The sequence below is a fragment of the Lemur catta genome, chromosome 22, assembly GCF_020740605.2.
Source record: "Lemur catta isolate mLemCat1 chromosome 22, mLemCat1.pri, whole genome shotgun sequence".
NCBI lineage: Eukaryota > Metazoa > Chordata > Mammalia > Primates > Lemuridae > Lemur > Lemur catta.
In genome coordinates, this window is record NC_059149.1 from 30,139,127 (window position 1) to 30,161,554 (window position 22,428).

General features: G+C 43.5%; 1 protein-coding gene across 1 annotated transcript in view; it reads left to right on the forward strand.

The window, feature by feature from the left end:
- The window catches only part of CSMD1 (CUB and Sushi multiple domains 1), a 1,229,803-nt gene that overhangs the window by 1,031,887 nt on the left and 175,488 nt on the right, over positions 1–22,428 (forward strand). The window contains exons 21-25 of the mRNA XM_045535313.1: positions 2,743–2,931; positions 5,542–5,711; positions 9,802–9,958; positions 18,659–18,850; positions 19,282–19,408. Of these exons, the coding sequence (XP_045391269.1) occupies positions 2,743–2,931; positions 5,542–5,711; positions 9,802–9,958; positions 18,659–18,850; positions 19,282–19,408 (835 nt within the window). The remainder of the gene's footprint in view (positions 1–2,742; positions 2,932–5,541; positions 5,712–9,801; positions 9,959–18,658; positions 18,851–19,281; positions 19,409–22,428) is intronic.

The window sequence follows — 22,428 nt, forward strand, 5'->3', positions numbered from 1 at the left end:
ACAGGCAAGGAAACACCACCAGCAACAACACCACCACTACCACCAACAACAGGATGCTCCTCACTGGGGTTTTCAAAACTCTTTGGGACAGTTTAAAAATATTTTTGGACGTTAAAACTAAAGCGGTAACAGTCTGTGACTATTTAGAATGATTCCTTTACACATAACCACTAGAAAATAATGCATAAAGCGGCAGAAGAAGTCAGCTTCATCTGTGAGGTCCCACACAAGCACAGACGGTTTTTTAAAGACTGGCTTTGATTGCAAAACCAACTGTAAAGTAGACAAGTTCTTTAGATGTGCTAGGGGAATAATTTTATTTGGAAGGATTTTGCCCTGAAACTGGGCTGCAAACAATTGCCAGTGACAATGATACAATGGAGTTTAAGTATCCAAATAAGTAGCAACTTTATTATACAAACGCATTTACCCATCTGGGGGCCTTTCTGTCCTTTATCCAAATGACATTCATGGGGATGTGTTGGGCTTCCTGTGCTGGAGATATCTCACAGAGGATATCACTGAAACTGTGGAATACAAATAGACACAAAGCAAAAAACCTTTAAGGCTGTGGTGTTTCTTTATATAATACAACAGGTGCAGCATAAAAGATTACCAAATTGTTCAGCTTGGCAAGAGTTTTCAACTGGTTTTAAAGAAATGGTAGGAGAGGTATGGTTTGAGCTGAGAGCATACTCTATGTCCGTAGATAGAAGGAGAATGATACCAGCAAGTAAACTTTGCTGGGTTGTGACATCTTTATTTTAGAATTTCCTAGAGATTCTATCACGATGTTTTGTGTACAAAAGGTTTTCAATAAATATTTATTGAGTTTCATTAAATAACACTGTTTATATTTTTTCTCTTCCTGGGCAGGTACTATAGGTTATTACATATGAAATGTCTGATTTCCTTAAGCACTAAGTTTGACAGTTGATACGTCTGACATTTCAGTTTGATACTTTTCATTTTATTTATATTGTGAAGGTATATCCTCAGGCTTACAGACACATTTTGTCTTGTGATTATCTTTCAAATTTTTGTTTGAGCAATTGTTGTGAAGCCATGTATAAGTCAAACATTTCCATTATTTTTGAATATGAGTTCCGTTGTGGAACTAATGCAGTGCAGACAGCTCAAAATATCAACAAAGTGTTTGGGAAAGATGTGGCTAATGAATGAACAGTACATGGATGGTTTGAGAAATTCTGTTCTGATGATTCTAATCTTGAAAATGAGCCACGTGGGCGACCTGAGATCAAGGTGGATAATGATGAGCTGAAAGCTACAATGGAAGTGAATCCATCTCAACCTACGTGTGAATTAGCAGCAGGGTTTGACGTTACTATCCCAACAATATCAGACAACTCGAAACAAATCAGCAAGGTAGAGAAGCTGGATAGATGGGTTCCACATGAATTAAATGAGCATCAAAAGAGAAATCTTCTAGAAGCTTGCCTTTCTTTGCTATCATGACATAAAGGTGAACCATTTCTGTACCGTATTATTATCTGTGATGAGAAATGGATTATTTCTGACAATTGCAAGCATTTGGCGCAACAGTTGGATAAAGATGAAGTGCTGAAACACAGTCCAAAACTGAATATTCATCAAAAAAAAGCTAATGGTGTCTGTTTGGTGGTCCAGCACTGGTGTTATCCACTACGGCTTCATGAAACCGTCAGTTGATTACAGTGGATGTCTATGCAACCAATTGGATGAAATGATGAAGATGCTTGTGATGAAGCAGCCGAGATTGGTCAATAGAAACAGGTCGATCCTCTCGCAAGACAACGCTTGACCACATGTCTCACAAACAACGCTGCTCAAACTATAAAAGCTGGACTTGGAAACTCTGTCATCCACCATATTCACCAGACCTTGCACCAACTGACCAACACTTCTTCCAGGCTTTGGACCACTTTTTGCAAGGAAAAATACTCAATTCTCAACAAGCTGTGGGAAACGCCTTTCACAATTGCATGGCCACTTGCTCTCCAGGCTTCTTCACTGCTGATGTAAACAGCTACCGTTAAGACGGCAAAACTGTGTCAATATTTTAGGCGCATACACTGATTAATTGTACTGCTTCTTGTTTGAGATATGATAAACTACACTTTTGATTTGAAATTGAACATTTCATGTTTAATGACCTAAATAAAAATAGGTCAAATTAATAACTATGTTTCATGATTGGCCAGATTATTGTAGATATTGTAGATCCAGAGTAGGTTTCTCACCTAAATGAACAGCAGAATGAAGGCCACACCTCCGAGGTTGGCTGGTAATCTGAGTGAGATGAACGAGGATTTCACCACCTCAAACATTTGTCGTTTCTTTGGGTTGAGAACATTTCCCATCTCTTCTACTGTTTCAAAATGCACAGCACGTTATTGCTGACTGTACTCACCTCGCTCTGCCGTGGATAGTGGAGCTTATTCCTTCCGTCCAACTGTGCGTTTGCACCCACCAGCCAGTCTCTCTTCTCCCCCCAGACACTGTTCCCGGCCTCTTGCAACTACCACTCTTCTATGTCTGCTTTTTAAAAAATACCAAAACCCTTGTCATTTGCCATAAAAGGGCACATAGTACCTAGGAAGACAATCCCTACAACCATATAACCAAGTCTGGGGAAATATATATACATATATATCAGTTTTTAATAATAGCACATTTCTATTCTTGCTAAGTAATTGTGGAGTGTTTCCCCCAAATCCCCACACGTTTGCTCTGTCTCCTCAGAGTACGACCTGGAGCCGTGTGACGACCCTGGAGTCCCTGCCTTCAGCCGAAGAATCGGTTTTCACTTTGGTGTCGGAGACTCTCTGACCTTCTCCTGCTTCCCGGGGTATCGCCTAGAAGGTGCAACCAAGCTTACGTGCCTGGGTGGGGGCCGCCGTGTGTGGAGCGCACCTCTGCCAAGGTGTGTGGGTAGGTGGTCACACGCTTTCATTTCATTCATCCATGGGGACAGGGCGCGGCCCAGGCAGGAGGCAGGTGGGGGGCTTGACAAGGAGGGAGAGCGTGAGAGCAGGGGTCCCGGGGCTGCCCCCCAGGCCCCTCAGCCAGCAGGGGATGGGGTGTGGGGGTGCTTGACCACTCTGGGCCTGAGTTGTCTCATCTATAAAGCAAGACCTTTCAGCTCTGAAATTTTATGGTGGAAGAAGAGTGAAACTAAAGCATGTGTCGAGCCTATTTATGAAAGACAAAAAATATATATATGTATAAAAAAGATATGTGTGTGTATATGTATATATGTACATATACGGATATATGTGTGTGTATATATATATATACATAAAATCTGAAACAAAAGGAAAAATAAAAGCTGGAAGAACAAACCTCTGACAATTACGTTGATTAAAAGCATCGAGTCTCCCCCGTATGACAATAGTGACAATTTAAAATAGCGGTTTTGTTTTTCTTGTCAGTTGATTGGATGTTGTATACTCCTGAGAGTGGGCATGATAGCCATTTGAATGCTAAATTGGCTTTTTTAAGTGTGTTCTTGAGGAATTCAAGAGGCGATTCCAATGAGTAACAGGAAATGTTATTTCGCTACTTTGCAAGGAGGAGCTGGGTTCGCGTGCTGGGCACGGCCTGCCGATCAGCGGGTGCGAGGTGCTGTCGTCTGGGGCCTGGGCCGCCGTAAGGGGCTGAGGGGAGGACTGTGGGGCCATGGTGGCCTAAATGGGCTGTGTCACTCCACAGCCAGGAGCTCTGTCCTCAGCCCCAGAGAGGAGGCCTCGTGCCTGCCGCTCAGCGGATCTTGGGTGTGACAAACTGTTCTTTCACGTTACAGAAAACTGCCCAATGTCATGGTGAAGGGACAAAGGGAGGTCAAAGATTAACTGCGGTTCCCCCAGTGTGGAGCCTTCCGAGTCCACGGGGAATCCGTAATACCGTCCGCACAGTCGTCCCGGGGGACAGACTAGAGCCAGGCAGGGCAGGTCTGGAAATGAGACTTACTAACCTGTATAAACACTAACCTGCGCATTTGGCGTAACTAGGTATTTTCCATGACACAGAATCTCTTCAATTATTGGCATTACTTAGGAATATCATGTGATTCCAAAGATAATAACTGTCTTTCGGGGTTTCGGTGAGCCAGAGATAGTCAGATAGGACTTCCTTATAAAAAATTAAACAAGTAAATATGAACCAGATCATCTTTATCTCTTGCTAAAACACATGTCTATATATTTCTACAATCTGGTTTTCTCTTCAAATACTGGTTCTCATGTTTTAGTGTGATTTTTATTTGAGAATTGGATGCAAGTTTTGAATACCACTTCCAGAAAAATATGGTGCATTATGAGAAGTGATTATATGGTTAATGTCCTAAATGCTAATGTAGTAACAGATATCAGCTGCAGTTTATTGGTGACCTATTTTGGATAAAAGTCCTTAAAATCACTCCCTCTTCTAGAACATTTAAATTCTTATTACTCCAGTTTCATTACTGTTACTTATGAAGGATATTATGAGTTATTAGTTGTAAGGTATATTTAAGCATTATTTAGGATACAAAAAAGGTGTGATTCTCTTCCTGAGCACTTAACAGTTTATATCACATCAATAATTAATCTGCACTAGTTATATGACCTTGGGAAAGACGCTTGGCTTGAAAACCATTCTGTGCTTCAGTTTCCTCATCTGCAGTTGGGGTTATCGACCTGCCACATGAGGTTACTGCAAGTATTAATAAGCTAATGAGTGTAAAGAACTTAGAAAAGTGTGTGACAGCAAATAAATAGCATTATTACTCTTGACGCATCGCCTCATTACGAGAAGTTAAATCTGCCTTTAAAGCGTGATACTTCTAAGTGCTTCTGGAAGAATTCTCTTTGTGGCGAGTTTGTCAAGGAGGAGAAAAGCCACAGCTAGAACAAGAGAACAAAATCTGCCCACGGCAGACATGGAACCCCCAGATGGTGTGTGAGCTGGCTCAGGTCCCCCTTTGCAGATATCTTGGAGTGGGCTCACAGATGAAACAGGACTTGGTTCTCCTTGGATTTGCAGAAATCATGGAATGCCTCCCTGAAGACACGCCAGCACGTCTTGTAGGAGATTTGTCTGTCATCAGATCAGATCAGACTGATGTCACTGAGTATCAATGCAGGGAAGTCACGGTGACACAACAGTTGAATGGGCACATGGGGATGACTGGGGACATTTCCCGAGGCAGAAATGAGGTGTGACGAGGTGATGCCACAACCCAGCAAGACAGCCGGGAACCGTGGTCCCAGGCATGTCTATCTTATTCTAGAACTCTCTACATGGTGGCATGCTGCTTCCATGCACTAAGAGGTCATTCTATTAAAAGAAATAAGAAAACATTGAAAATGAGATGAATGGGGTATCTTTTCTGTCTAGGTGGTAATACTACAAAAAAATCACTAACCTATTTTTAAAAAGCTGTTTTATTAATAGACATACGTTGATAGAAGAGAGGGCTGTCGTAATTATGAAGTTTTTAATCTGTGAATGTCAGTTATTCCACTTGTGAACCCTCTTTCTTTAATGTCCTATTTATTCTAGCTGAATGTGGAGCGAGTGTCAAAGGAAACGAAGGAACGTTACTGTCTCCAAATTTCCCATCCAATTATGACAATAACCACGAGTGCATCTACAGAATAGAAACGGAGGCTGGCAAGGGGATCCACCTCCAAGCACGGAGCTTCCAGCTGTTTGAAGGAGATATTTTAAAGGTAAAAAGAACCTCCTTTAATATGGCGACTCCATCTTTTCTTCTCAAGGGACGTACTATCTGTCTGCATGGATATAGGCAGACACACTTATTATCACGTACATATAGTTTATTCCCATTTACTTATGCAATTGGTTTGAGAAGGTATAACACAGTGTCGCTTGGAAGAGCACATGCAGACATTGAAATAACTTTGCCGATAATCCTGGATCTAACATTCCTTAGTCATGTGTCTTGTTCAAGTTATTTGACATTTTTTATCCTTAACTTTCTTATGGGTCAGCATAGCAGGGATATTGACCTTTGGGGGCTGTTTTAAGGATTAAATACTATAATGTACGTGGCTGTGTCTAGCATTGTGCCCAGCACATCGTACCAATTGGCAGGGCCCCCAAACCGACCCTGTCTAGAGTTACTGTCAGTTTTCAAATGTGGTCGCGACACTTGAAGCTGGAAGGATGCTGGCTGGAGCGTGTCCTGCCGCCGTCCCCGGAGGACAGAGCAGGGCTGGCGGGGAGAGTCCCAGGGCGAGACGTGACCCCTCTGTGGGCTGCAGGTGCACCCAGGTCTTGCCTTGATGTATGAAGTCCCAGCTCCAGCTGGAAATACCCCTTAATTCTTAAGGCTTCTGATACAGTTCCCGGGAAATCGGGGACCGTCTCGGGGCTGGGGAGTGGGCGACCTAACCTCAGGGCATTGACAGAGAAGAGCTCTGAGCAACCCAGGCTGGTGCCACGAATCACCCGATCGGTCCAGCCACCCGCCTGTCCCCGTGGGAAGGTGAGCGTTTTACTGGTCGCACAGCTGACCTTTGGCAAGAGAGGGACACACGGCTCTTCTTACTCCCTTTCTAAAGTTCTAGGGTTTTCCAGTTGTGTCTGCTGGATGCACGCAGTGATGCAGCTCCGATCCCCCGGAGTCAGCTCACTTCGAGCTGTGAGCATTAAGAGAACACGCAAAGCGCCCACCAGAAGGGGAACGTTTGTCTTCCCTTTTCACAAAGCCCGGACCCCAGGCGCTGCGGGCCTGGGATGCTCACGGGTCAGGAGAGGCCCACGGGTTACTTTCTCCCAAGCCCACGTTCGACTGTATCTCAGCATCATGACTTAGCAGAGTGGTTTTGTTCTGGCTGTCCTTTCATTTTAATAGTCTCTTGAAAGCTCACGCTGGCAGTATAGAGGGACTATAATTAAGAAGTGGTTTTCAGGCAGGAAACTAGCACATTCTTACTGATCAAAAAGAAAAATTTCAGTTATGTCGTAAGTAAGCATTTTCTGAATTCTTTGATAACCTCAAATTTAGAAGTCAGTAAGCCTTTAAGGCAAACTTTTAAATAATTCTTAACTGTCCTCTGGTGCAGGTGAGTGATTAGAGATAGTGCATAAAATACACATGGATCAATCTTGGAACAGAGGGAAGGAACTCATGTTCATTTGTGTTCGTTTGTGACTGTGTGCATTTTAAACTTATCGATTACAACACAAAGTAAAAAAAAATATTCATTTAACACGTTTGATTTCAGGGAAAATGCCAATCGTGTGAAATGCCTAAATATTTTGCAAGCACATATTTTGTTGAATGTGCTCATGCAAGTCTCTGTTAAAAATGTTTCCAGTGAAATTATCTTAATTTTTGAGCATACCACGGTTCACATTTCTCCTTCACACACAGTGATTCAATAACAAAGACTGAATTTTATATACACACCCCCCCATGTACATAAACATGATGTTTTCTTGCTTCCTGCGGAAAAATCACATGAGGGAAATACAGCTCCCAGGAAAATGTTGTGAAAGCAAAATATAATGGAAAGAGCAATCAATTAGGGAAACAAAGCCCTGGGTGTGGTGGCCGTAAACTGGGACAGATTCCCCCGCAACCTCTGGCATTCTCGCCCTGGGACTCCAAGGGATGCTTTCTAATCTGCGGTCATGGTCATTGCTGAGGGGCTGCGTGCCTCAGGGCACACGCGATGCCTGCCTGCCGCTCCGAGGACGGCTGGTGACTCAAACGCTTACAGCCTTGCGTGGAACAGGTGACTCCAGCCGGCTTTTCCCCAGTGACTGGAAGGGACCTTCCGGTCTAGCCTCCTGCAGACCAGGGAGTAGGAGATGCCGGAGCTAACGCAGCCTGTTGCCTGCGCAGTCGGAATCAAACGTCATGTCTTCCGGCTTCCTCCGCTGTCTGGATTTCACTGGCCATCAAGGCACACCTGGAACTCAAATGTTTGACTTTAGAGAGACGGCAGAATAATGCCCCCTGTTAGTCTGTGACCCACCCGTTCTGAGATACCTACTGCTGAGCACATGCTACCTGCCGGCGGTGCGGACGGAAAAGGCAGGTGGTTGTTTTGGAGAAGCTTGAGACTCCGCGTCTGAGTCACTTATTTCCCACAGCTGTGACCAGGAGGCTGCTGAGGGCAAGATGCTGCCTCTGGGACCTGTTGCAGGTCCGTGGGACACACGATCAAGGCCTCCCGAGGAAGCCAGGATCCAGCGGAGCCGACTAGTTGACCGTGTCTCGGGACTGAGCCAAGGGCTTAGCTGCGTGGTCAGGGGTTTTGTGCCCCCCAGCTCCGTAGATTCCTGTGAATCACAACCACGTGGGATGTGGGGTAGCCCAAGACCTTCCTGGGAGACCCGGACATTTTCTCTTAAATTAGATCCTCTGCATTAGACTCTCTGCTGTCTGTGTGTCAGACCCCTCGCTGTGTCCAGTGAAACCACATGCTAAACCAAACAATGACTTTTAAACAATAGCCTGTGACAATAGCCTTATAGTGAGGAAATTAGAGGGTGTTTGATTCCACTGCACTAGTGTGTGCTTGTGTAATTTTAATGAAATAATTATTCACAAAATTTATTTTTCCAAATGCATTTTCCCCTTTTATGAGTATGTACATGCATGCATCAGTCTCCTGGGTAGCAAGCATGCTTTGCACATGGGTTGGAAGAGAGGTGAGACAAGAAAAGTGAAAATCGATCCGTACGAGGAGGTAAACACCTGCTGCAAGAGGCTACCGAGGGCTGATTGCCTTTATTTAATTAAGGTGCTTTTTGTACCAAGAAAAACTTGATGTTCTTCAACATAGTGAAATACATTTTTATTCATACTTCCGAACAACCTCATCCAGAAGGTGGTTCCCTGCCTGTGAGAGGGACAAGTTAACGTCCCCACTAATCTATCCTATGGGGATGTGAATTCCCCCGAATTCCACGCCAGCGTCCCTGCAGTTTCTGCCAGGTGAGCGCAGCCTTAGCGGGAAGCCCAGGCCGGCAAATCCCACAGCGCCCGGCCGAAGCCGTTTGCCCCACTCCCACCAGGACGCGAGGCTGGCACCCAGCCCCCGCGGCCTCTCCCCCTGACAGCTGGGGACCGGTCTCTCCCCGACCCCTGACATCTGGTCCAAACCAAGCCCTGTGCACTTCACCTTCCGTGTACTCGTCACGTCCACTCACGGTTTGCACCCACTCAGGAAGGTGACGGCAAATACGAAGTGTTTTAGAGCAAGATGACACTTCTCCCCGTTATTAGTGCAGGAGAGGGTTTTTTATTATTACAGCAAACTCAAGACTAAAGTCACGCCGGGCTGACGGACTACAAAACGTGGCAAGATTTCATCACACCCTGCTGTCTTTTCCTGCCTCCGGAGAGAGGGGGACGGAGGAGAATGGGGTGTCCTCTCGCTCGGGGGGGTAGTTCAGAGAACACACTCGGGGCTGACCCAGGATCATCCTCTCTTCCTTCCTAGCTGGATTAGGAGGAAGGGCATACAAAGGTACACAATGGAACCCGTACGTGCAAAGGAATATCTATTTAATTTTACATGGACACAGAAAGAGCTCTGAAAGTAATGAACATGAAATGGTCTGAACAAAAATGGAATCTCTTGTCTCTAGTATTAGGGCTAAAGATAAAACTTAAAGAAAAGAAGATTATGTAGCACTGACCCATCCATTTAGCTTTCTCTAAACTGTGTAATTTTTAATGTATCAAATCTCATCTTTGGAGATTTTAATTTCTTGTTAAAATTGCTAACTTAAGAGTACGATTAAAGAGCAGGGAGCTCAGGCTGTGAATTTTTTCCTCAGGTGTTTGACGGGAAAGACGGGTCCTCGCGCCCCCTGGGAGCCTTCACCAGAAACGAGCTCACGGGGCTGACCCTGAACAGCACGTCCAACCACCTGTGGCTGGAATTCAACACCAACGGCTCGGACACGGCCCAGGGCTTTCAGCTCACCTACACTAGTAAGTAGCAGACAACGGCGCTTTTCTCTTAATCTTTTTATCTTTTCAGGACGAATCTGATGCTTAGCTTATAGGACAAGTTTCACATTTTGATTTTTCTTTTCTGGCCACCAACTGCGTTTTGGGTGGTGGTTTAATTCTGCACATTGCTGATGGGACCAGTGGGGACACATTTCTAGAAGTGTATCTGATGAGAAATATTCATATTTTATAATGAAATAGCTGGATCTGAAAAGGAAACATCTCCTGGGCTTAAAAATACTGACTGTGGTATAGTACATACTGATAAAAAGTCACGTACTTATCTATGAAGGATTTAGGATGAATGTTTGATATAATTAGAGGTTATGGACTGAATGATTTTATATACATAAAATCGTATGTATAATTTTATGTGTATATAAAAACACACACATATAACAACTGTAGGTAGTAAATTCTTTTCTCATCACCAGTAACTTCAGAGATGGGAAAACTAGCAGAAGTAATTTGAGTACTTGCTCAAGATAACAGTCCTATGAGTTGGTGGGGCCAGGGTTTGATCTGTGTTTCACAGTTTTAAGCAGTATTCTCTAGTACTCCCCTAATATCATAAATCAATATGAAATATTCTTATATATTTAAAAGATGTAAATGAAGAAGACAAAAGAGAGGAAAGATAAAGGAGAAGCTATGTTTCACAAGGGGAGTTTGCAATACGGTAACTGACATTTTCAGCATTTTTAGTGCCAAAGTTAAAATATTAGCTTTTTGGTGTGGATAACTAATTAAAATTAACTAATCAATTAACTGAATGCTTAGAATACATAAAACGGTCAATCCTTCGCTAATCCAGTGATTAGAAAACTATATAATAGTGAACAGCACAATATAAGAAATTAAGAAGTTTGGCTTTGGGAGCGTGGAGAGTTTGTTAGGATCGCCGGCCCGATGCCCTGATCTCACAGACGAGCCCTGAAGCCTGGAGAAGATAAGAATCGCCCCACAGACCCGGAGCTAATCCAGTGCCTAAGACGAAGATTAATTGCCTCAACTCCCTTTGAGTAGGAGAAACCGCACTTGAGGAATTGGAAGACCCTGGGCAAAAATAGAATTAGAGTGGCTGACATCATGAGAAAACCAATTTTGCACTTTCGCCATAATAGCATTGGAAAGGCTGAGCAAATAGCAAGCGTGTGAATTAATTCGTGTGCGTGATAAACTGGCAACAATTGATGCTGTAAGATCAACCTACAATTACATTTAGAATTTAGCTTTCCAGGATTTCACTCTTTGTAGAATCGTTTTGCTCGCAGATGAAATGGCTTCCAGTTCCCTTTCTCCGTCTGTGGCCGATGTGTGTTTGTTTTCCTACTTGGATGTGTTAATCCCCACGCCCTCCTGTGCCAGTCTTAGAGGAATACGAACACTGGAGAAGGAGAACTGTGTGCAAAACCTTTTGGTGACTTTCTGAGTTCAGATACTTCAGGGAAGTTCCCACCACGTGCATCTCCAATTCTCTTGCCACGAAACATGTTCTGTTGCCTTGGTTCGTCTTACAAATCATGTCTCTGCTGTAGATCCCTCAGCAAAGGGCAGAAACCCTGGCCCGGGGTCTCCCCACTCCTATTCTCACCTCTGCCCCCTAACCCTGACCCCAGCCCTAACCCTAACCCTAACCCTGACCCCAACTCTAACCCTAACCCTAACTCTGCTCCAAGTTAGGAGCTGACTGCATTTCCGTTTCCTCTCCCGTGGCTGCATCAGCGAAAATGCATCCTTGCTAGCTTCTGTTTTGTCTCTCAGTACTTTTCCAACCCTAGTAACTGCTTCCTATTTTCCCTCCGACTATACTCACTTGGTCCTATTTTCTCATGGTTGTGCAAAAAGTATCCAGAAGGAAATCTGTGGATACTGGAATTTCAAGCGACTGGACTTGGAATTGAGGACACTGAGCTGTCTCCAGAATCCTCATGTCTCCTTTGTGTTTCCCGTGGCAGTTAGGAAGGTCACGTGCTCTGGAACCGAGAAAGCCTGAATCTGTTCATCTATTTATGGGCACTTTCCAATTATATGCACGTTTTTGACTGCGTGGTAGCACACACATTCTAAAAACAGAAGACAGAAATAGTGGAGATGATCGGTATTTAGTTCTTAGTATAATCAATTTGACGGGAGTAATTATCTTTTTCTGCCTGTTTTGTTTCTGCCTACGAAAGCACAGACGCTTGTCAGGTACAACTCTTGTTTGCAAGATTGTCTTAGACGGGACAAGATATTTGTAATAGAGAACTGGTGGTGCCGATGGCTATGTAACCAAAGGAGTATTAACTGCACATTAAATTCTTAGATTTAAACATAAGTAATTAAGAATTCCCAAGCTCCCACAGTGCGATCGAATACCTGAATCAGACATCCATCCCTAAAGGATGTTTTGAAAATGATGAATGGTTATAAAATATTTTAGCAAATTATTAAAGCTCAAGACTGTATGGAGGCACTTTCAACTATTTTCAAAAGCCTTTTGTAATTGCCTCTTGCTCACTAATTGCATTACTTGAGGAAACATTGGTATTTAAATATTTCAGATCCATAATTAATGTGCACACGCGTGGATTAGAAAATGTCAACAGAGAGTAAATATATAGCTTAATACACACCCTAAAATTTTTAGAAATGGGTGAAAATTATGTCTGCATATCCTTTACTATTTACAAAAGCCCACTCTCACGTACGGTCTAACTTTACAGTCCTGGCAATTCTGGGTCGTGGCACGCAGCCCCTTTTACTTTTCCTCATAAGTGAGAAACTGAGTCTCCAGGTCTTTCGGGACTTGCTGACGTGTCACACGGGGAGTGGTACCGCTGGGACCCAAATTCAGGTCTTCTAATTGTTGACGACCTTAGTTTCAGATGTCGCAGGCAATCACGCCTTCATGAGCACCACATGCGTGACTGGTAGTGACACGAACACAAGGCACCCGCAAGGCAGAAAGGCCAGGCCGTCCGTGAGCCACGCTGGAATCAATATGTTGATTAATAGCCATTTTAATGAGCAGCTGCCGTTTTCTCAGTAGTAGGTGAAACCAAAGTAAAAGTTTGAAAGTTTACCTCTATTACGAAACGCTACCTTTTATTACAGATTTGCCTCTTTTCTTTCATGCCTGATAACATTTTTCAGAGATGTAACCATGGAATGGAGCCGTAGCCCATGGCTCTGGGATCAGGGACAATGGATGTCAATTTTCTGTCCTTCTCTGCGTCTTACAAAGATGTGTGGCCTGTAATGGGAGAAACTCAGATTGGATCATTGTTATTTAAATTGTATTCTGGCGCACAGAGCCGCCTGGGGCAGTGAACAGTGAGAGCTTCACCTTAGTTAGCATAAGCGTTTTGTTTTGCTTCTCCTAGTGATCTTAAGCCTCTTCAAAGATCAGGAGAGATTATACTGACAATGAGTTACTCTGTCATCTAAATATTTCAACAAATATTTTTACAGAAAAGGAGGTCTGGATTTTTTTTTTTTTAAATCCTCTACTGAATTCAGAATTCTTTTAAGAACATGTTGCATTTTTAGAGCTTCATAAGAATGTTCCCAGAATAATCACTCTTAGGAAACTGTTCACTGCAGGACTGTGAGAGAGTTGGGAAACGAGGTGCACTTTCGGCATTGTGTTTCCGACTTTGGTGGCTGGTTTACCGGAGCAAGGGAGAAAGTGGGGGCAAAGGTGGAAGATGCTGAGAGGTCGGGAGTCTCTGGGATGAACCGGGAGATAATAAAAGTGATGCCAGTTTTGGGAAGAGATTGAACTCACGGGGTTTGTTTTGTTTATGAAAAGTTTTGGGTTCCATATTTTGTTTTGCATTGTATTTGGGTTTTGCTGCTGGACGCTCCATGACATTTAGCCTCCAGGGAACCTCACGTCGGGGGTGCCAGAGTGCGCCGGGCATGAGGATCACGTCTCAGGGCCCTGCGCCAGGTGCACACGGGCCTTAGGTTGGGGCTCCCGTTATATTGATGTCTTTGGGGCCCCCCGAGTGCCGACGGGCTGGCTCCTCCTAGTCACAGTCGAGCTGAGGGATGGCAGTCGCTCGGCAGAAATCCTTTCAGAGGATGAGATATTGAGAAGGAAGAACGGTATTCCCGCCTCCCGACGCCGTGCGATGCCAGCCCTGCCCCAAGGGAGGCTGTCACTGCCCAGGGATTGATGACCTCCCACGTTGCTTGAGGTGGTGCAGCATGGCGGTTGCTTTGTATTTATTAGTCACAGAATAATAAAAGTAACGGCACATGAATCATAGCTGCAGCCATAAATCCAAGCATTGTTGATAATCCGTATGTGCATGCGGTGTGTACTTAGGAAGAGCAGGGTGGGAAGTGTTTTTATACAGCCTTTACTTTTTCTTACAAAAGGCTCTACAGCATGGGGGAAGGAAGACGTGAGCGTTGCCATTCACGCTGCGCACTGGGGAAGCTGGGGCAGCACGGGGCAAGGGAAGGGGTGCGGGAAGGACTGGGTCCAGCACGTTATTTGGGAACTTGACTGTCCTGTGCCCATCTCCTCGTGCCCTCCATCCTCTCCCCTGGCTCCAGGGCCCCTGGGAGGATGTGCTCTGGGACCAGGCTCTGCTCTTGGCAGTGTGGTGGGGCCCAGGGGGTGAGAGAGACTTTTCTGAGGGAACTCGCTCTATGCCGGGAGCCAACTCTTTAAAAGTTCTTTTTGTCTGTTCCGCTCACTTCTGCCTCCTGGAGCCTAAACGTCCCGTGTTTATTAACCTGCTTGGCCTGTGTGTTCCTCAAAGGAGCCTGAGCCTGTCTGGGCTGCCACCGTGCATTTCGACTGTAACAAAACTCTCCCGTCGGTCTTGATGAGAATCCTGCGATCTCAACCACTGTGTACGATTATTTTCATGATTAAAAGGGAGAACACAGATAGCACAGCCCGCTGCATGGCGTGGCACAGAGCACGTGTTCTGTCTGTGCTTGTGGCCCAGCCTTTACTTTAGGCTGATGCTCACGTTCACACATGTGGAAATTTGCCTCTGAAGTCGGGCCCCATCCGCACCTCTGCTCCTGAGCCAGTAGAAGATACTTACATCTGTGGGGGACAGTAATACATTAACCACAGCTTGTATTCCTCCATTAAAGTAGAATATTTAAAAAAATGAATTGTCTATGTGGGCATCCCCATCTCAAAGAGAATAAATATGAATGTAAGTATTGTTGAGTTTAGACAATGAAAATTAAAACTATATGCTGAGAAGCCCATGCTGCTAATAAATGCTCTAAAAGTGACTGCTATGATGTGCTCCTGATTTCCCGCCTCCCATTTCCCCACCATCTATATTTAATGCATATTAAATATTCAGTTTTTTCCTTAAGCAATATGACAACAACAAAAAAAGTTCTGAGAATTTTCTTACCTTTAAAAATAACTATATAATTCAATATCACAGAAAAACTCATGTTTCTTTTAAAAATCATTGTTGAAAGTAAGTGTCAGTGTTTAAAAAACATGAAATAATATTTCAATATAATTTAAATGTATGGCCATTGCAGTATTTGGGATATATTGATATTACTATTACTGCATTTCACCTGCCACCTGATTCCATTTATGTTGATAGTTAATTTCACAAGCTAGCAAATTGTGTATTCAATCTAGTTTTTATTTCTCTACCATACTGATATCAAGTTATATCAAATTATTTAAGTGTTTAAATATTTCCATTTGTATTTGGCCACGATCTTGATGGTTCTACAGTAATGCAAATTCTTATGGCTAAATTCTGAAGAATCAACACTAATCGGATGCGTGGAACAGATAAAATATTTTAAGCAATTAGTTCCAGAATATAAAATAAAAACACGTTGAACTCACTTTTTCAAATATATTGTTTCTAGATTAAAAAACAAACACAAATAAATTTTTAAAAAACCTGACAAAGAGGAAGACACTTTTTAAAATTGCCTGCATGTAAGACAGATCAAACCGCTAGTGTGTTTTGCAATGTGTTCTCAAGACAGTCGAATTGCGTTTCATGGATTGAAATGGGATTCTGTGGTTGGCTGAATTCATTTTGTTGTGTGTCCGGGTGCCCCTTGTGTAAATGCGCGTATGTACGTGTGCTTGTATGTTTTTATTTCTAAAGCTGAGAGAAGCCTCCACCGTCAAACACGGCCCGGGCTGTCTGACTGTCACCCGCGTGCCCCTTGGAAGGTACAGGTGGCTCATATAGAAGCAGCCATATCTCATGCGTGTGGCTGCCTGTACATGGGCTGCCCTGTGCCCCTGTCCAGCTGTCACAGACGCCTCTTGGAAGTAACCGGAAGACTCCAGCTGGTGAACTGCCATCTGGCCGCCACCTAAGGAAGGGGATGCTTGCTCCTCCCGTTCTCCGTAAGCACTTGTTGATACGATGCGTCACTTCCAAGTAAACCCTGAGTCCTGAAAGGCGAGACGAACCCTGCACACTGACATGCAACACGGTATCGAGTGACAGACACCACATGCAACACGGTAGCGAGTGACAGACATCACGTATGACGTGCTTAGTAAGTGTGTGCTGAATCAGCGAATGTCCCCCGAACGTGTAGGATGTTACTTTTTAGCCAATACAGATTATGAGCTCCTGGAGAGCAAGGACTGAGGTTAATTAATTTTGTATCTTCAACATCTAACAAAATATCTGGAGGAGAGCAGGCAATTTATAAATACATGTTAACAAAGTGATTTCATTCATGAATTAATGTCGTAGGTCAGAGAAGATATTCCAGATATGAGTTCTCAACCAGAGAACTGGATTCTTTCCCTCTCTCTTTGAACTTTTTTTTATCATAATTGAAAGTATATTTAAGGAGAATAATATTAAAAGTTCAGCTTTATGGAGTAGCCGTTTTCCATGTCAGCATTTAACTTAAAATGTGTGCAAGACAGTGACGCCGACATTAGCCGGGTAGCCGCGGGCCGATGCTGCGTGAGCAGGGAGCCGTACTCACAAAACCCCGCAGAGGCTCCTGGTAGAGAAAACCACCAAAATGATTCTTCTTTTCACTACTTACTCCCAATGTACAAAGAAGTGAGCACAACAAAACACGTATAATTGGGGGAAACTAGCAAAGCTAGCGGAAAGCAGGGACCAGGAGCAGCAGCGAGCGTTCGGAAGCATTGTTCAGAGCCTGTCCCTTCCAAACCCCCAAATCCAGTAAAACTGCAGTGATGGTAACAACAGAGACTCCTGTTTCTCTTTCCCCTCAGAACAAAGACCAATCCGTAAGGCCTTTTGTGACACTGATGCGCAGTGGATTTTGTCACATGGGACATGACAGTTGAATGTTCTGCCTTCTCCCTGGTTGTCTGTGCACGAGCAGTCAGAGTAGGACAGTCATGTACTTGGGTGGTCCCCAAAACCACAGGTGACTAAGAGCCTTCCCTTCACTCTTGGCAATTTAGAATATCCTTTGTTTTGCACCAAAATCGATAATACCCTTTTCTGCTCTATGCATTCCAGGCGTCTTAAATTAAAACCATTTGTATTTCTTAAATAGATCAGAGTTATTATAAAGGTTTCATAGTCAGTAAAGACATATGCTTTATGGAAGGAAACTTTATAGAAGGAAATTTTCTTGGCAACTGGGTCTAAATGATCAAGCATGTGGTCCTTTCTCTGTGCTGTACAAAGTTGCAGAACTCAAGCTTGATTCTTTGGAGATCGGCAGGGTAAAACCGTATTGTGAATTTGAGGATATATTTTCCTCAACAGGAGGCATCTCAAAATGCAAGTTGACGGGCAGACTTGGCAAGGGTCACATATTCATTTCAAATTTTAATTTTTTTTTTTTTTTTTTGAGAAAAGGAACAATTCAAAGTTAGGTGGAAATAGAAGTAAACAACCCACGTGGGCCCTCCAGGTTCCAGCCCTCCTTTTAAAAATCATCAAAATCTGCATCATGAGATGAAGAGAAATATGTTACTGGAAGACTGTCTTCACGGATGGCCCTGAAATATTGCCTCCCATAAAAGCAATATATAGCTCTCGGTACTGCAGAAGCTAAATCTTCATTTCCGTCATCCATTTCTGGGCATTTAGGAGCTTATATTGATGAGGTCATTATAATGATTCATTTCGGGCGTTTCTGTTGTGCGTGGAGCCGCTCGAGAGCCTCGTAACCTTGTACCGTCAGGAGTGTGGTCGGCCGTAAGTCACGAGCCCCCAGGTTTTTGTGGGCAGGAACCACTTTTCAAACTTCCCATGAAGTTGAGATCTTGGAGGTTGGGGGGCATCGTCTAGAAGGTGGGTGGGTTTTGACCAGGACCGAGTGCTGGCCATGCGGACCCCACAAGGCAGCCGGGTGGCGCTGGTGGGTGGCGTTTCTCTCTTGGGGGTCTGGGGTCACGACAGGGAGGGCACGAAGCTTCAGTGCAGGAGGGCAGACTCAGCGCGCGGACCCCACGTGCGGACAACGTGGGGTCTTTGCGAAAGAAGACTGTATAAAGAGAGAGGAACAAATGAGGTGATTGAAGCTCAGGAAAGCGCACATGGTTAACAAAGAAACCCGATGAAGACCCATGTTTCTTTTCCCTTTTGTAGATTCCCAATCTTTCCGTGTCTTCCTGTCCTTCAAGGAACACGGAGCAACCGAGTTCATCCCATCGCTATCTGAAGGCTGATGCACGTTCGGCCTTGGGTTCTACCCGTGCTTTTCCTTTCTCTCTCGTAGGTTTTGATCTAGTCAAATGCGAGGATCCGGGCATCCCCAGCTACGGCTACAGGATCCGCGACGAAGGCCACTTCACGGATACCGTCGTCCAGTACAGCTGCAACCCAGGCTACGCCATGCACGGCAGCAACACGCTGACCTGTCTGAGCGGCGACAGGAGAGTGTGGGACAAGCCGCTGCCGTCCTGCGTGGGTGAGTGGCCGCGCCGGGCCGGCTCCTGCCCAGCAGCAAGGCTTTGCCCTCTCCTCATTCCCGTGGAACTTCGCCACGTTCCAGCCTGGGCTTTGTGCACTCCTAGGCGACGCGTGTGGGTGTGGTGTGAGCTTTCAGGCGTGACAGACAGACTGCCTAGTACTGTCCTACGGAGACAGGGTGCACAGAGCTATTATTAGAATCATCACACGAGCGTTTCATTGCTTTATACTCAGCTTTACACGGAGGATGAATATTTTCGATTAAGAAAATGGCTGGGGAGAATACAGGAGAGAAGTGGTGGAAAGATGGCGCCTGTGGTCTTTCTCGCTAGGTGTAATGCAGACACGGTGGCTTTGGTTTCTGACAGCAGCTAAGTAGCAGCATGTGACCCCGGAGTTGACATTCCCGTGCCTCTGTGTCTTTTGCAGCGGAATGCGGCGGGCAGATCCACGCGGCCACGTCGGGACGGATACTGTCCCCTGGCTACCCGGCCCCTTACGACAACAACCTGCACTGCACGTGGATCATAGAGGCAGACCCAGGAAAGACCATTAGGTACTTGCTCTGTTTTTATTTCAGTGATTTGAGAACAGAGGCATGTCTTCTTGTAGCAAAGATAGTAGTATATCAATTATCCGTGGTTAAAGTGTCTGAGCTAAAGAAGAAAATGCAAAACTGTGGCTACAACTTTTTGTTGCTTCATTTGCTTACTTTGCTAGTCCATTGTAATTCTGTATTCAGCCATAGATGATAAAGATCAAAAGCAAGTGAGTGTATCAAACAACAGTTACTTGTTGGTTCATGACTTCATGGCTTGTCCAGGCAGCTCTGACATGGGTGAGGCTGGCCGGGGCTGGGTGGTCCAGGGTGACCTCCCTCAGGTGAGGGGGCCCCTCAGCTGGGCTGGCTGGGAAGTCAGGAACCCCACGACATACACACACACACACACACACACACACACACACACACACCCCTGGTCTCTGCAGGAGGCTGCTCGGGTGGAATGCCCTAGAAGCAAGAGGTGACAAACTTCAAACTTCTGCTTGTATTAATGTTATATTTGCTAAGGTGCCATTTGCCAAAGCAAGTTTCATGGGTAGACAAGACTCGAGGTAAGAAGAAGTAGACTTCACCTGCCTCTTAATGGGAAGAGAAACAAAATCGTGTTGAAAATTGGTTTGCATACAGGGATGGGGGGAATGTGTGTCATTTTGCAAAATACCAAAGTATCTTTGAGATGGGCAAGAGAGTAGTCTGATCCAAAGTCACACGTATAGAAGCAAATCATTAAAAATTGCAGAAAACGGTGCCAACATTTACAGAAAGCATTCTGTTTCAATCGAGAGTTCTAAGTTATTTCGGTGAGTTTCTTAAAGCAATAAAAAGTCATATTTTTAAAGTTCTCCATAATCTAGTTGTGTCTAAAACCACAGCATGTAAGGGAAAAGTAATTCTAAAATAATTTCTTCTTTAATTATAGTTATTATTGAACAGGAAGAGAACACACAGTCCTCAGCAATACGTCTTAAAATGTCTTTTACTTGCAGTTAACTTTCCTCTTTCATTGTTGTTGTTTTAAAATCTCTCTACAAAACTTACATTTAAAAAACTCTGGCCCCCAACAGCCTTAATCCACATGTCTCAAATCTTTATAATCTTCCCTCACGCTGCTGGGCCCATCAAAGACTACACGACTCTGTCTGGCTAGCTCAGCTCTACCTAAATATATGCAAAGCTGAAAAACAATAAAAGGTCAAAGCCAGAGGTTTCTGTCTTGGGGAGGTTGAAAGATGGAAATATTCATGAACTAATGATTTTCTTCCCTGTGCACAGAGGACAGCCTCTCAAACTTAGTAATTTATGTTAAATAGCCATCATAGACTCATTGTACTGCAACTCTGTAACCTGGCAAAAATAAGATGGGATGAAGCTGGGTGAAAAAAATGCATATTCTGTTTCATGATGCTGTTTCTCTTCTTCTAACACCACCTCCTCTGAAATTCATGTGTCTTAATTTAATCATATGAATGTCTTGGGAGTGAGTTGAACCAACGTGCCACAAATTATTGCCATTTACAAACTCAAAGATTCTTACTATGGAGGAGGAGCCAGAAAAATAAAAAAAAAAAAAACTACTTAAAGCACGTATACATTGCAAACACATTGTCTTTTCTCATTTCTGTTGCTATAACAGAATAGCACAGACTAGGTAATTTATAAAGAACAGACACGTATTTGGCTCACAGTCTGGGAGGTGGGAAGTCCAGACACACGGTGCCAGGACGTGGTGAGGGTCACTCCACTGTGGGAGGTGTCACCTCATGACCTAATCACCTCCAAAAGGCCACACCTCTTAATAGTGTTACAACGACAATTAAATTTCAACATGAATTTTGTTGAGGACATTCGAACCATAGGATGCGTTATTTTATAATGACTTATTTAAAAAGGTATGTGTCTTTACTAAAGACAAATGATGCACTGGGTAATTAATTATTGCTGCATTGGGACGACACTGAGATACACCTGAGTAACAGGGTTCCAGATTCCATGGTGCTCATGAGAATCAATGAAGTCACTTTTCTGTTGAAAAAAATAAATTTTAATTCTTACCTTTGAATTCCTGAGCACTTGATGTGAGTAATATAAAAACCGTTCCACTAGTCTTGATTTTGAAAAACTGTAAAAATCATCTATGACCAGTGGAATGACTACATAACCAGAATTTATTTTCTTTCAGGGAATTTCAATTTTGTTTTTCTTACAATTCTCCTTGTGATATTTTTCCCCCTAGAATTAGAATGGGCTCTGTTTTCCTCTAAATGCAAACCAAGTGATAGATTCACTCTTTGCAGGTCAATCTAGTACTTTGTTAACGTTTTAATAAAAAAAAGAGAAAAGATTAATAAAGAATGATTTGAAGTAATAAAAATGTATAACTTTTATAACATGAACTGACTTTGAAATCTAATAATTAGCATTCTAGAAGAAGATACATTACATACACCAATGTGTTTTCCTGGAGAAAGTTTCTTCTCATCTATATCTTTCAAATATGAGGGTATACATTATCAAACTTAGAAACATATGTTTTTAATTTAAGGCATGAAGTCCTTCCTAATAAGAAGGTAAAAAGGAAGCATCAGTATTTATAATTAATGTTCTCAGTTGAGATTCAGCTTCATCCGAAAATGTTTCTGATGATTGAGTCACTCTTCATTAAGAATATATAAATGCAATTTTTGGTATGGTGGTTTAGAAAATAACATAATTAAAAGTACATCCTACATAATTTTAGGCTTAAAATTGTGCTAGTGTTCTGAAAAATAGCATTTGGCCTTAGTGTTGATACTTGCTGGCTAGTTTACTAAGTCTTAGTTACTACATTGGTAACGTAGTCAATCTTGCCTGCATTGTTTACTTGAGAATGAGGAATACATCAATCCCATAAACATGAATCCGGAAATTAATTTAAGTGTGTTTTAATATAAATGGAATTCATTACTATGCATTCATACTCTGATGTTTAATGTAAATTTTTTCACTCTCAAGGAATGAATACACAGTAGGATCTT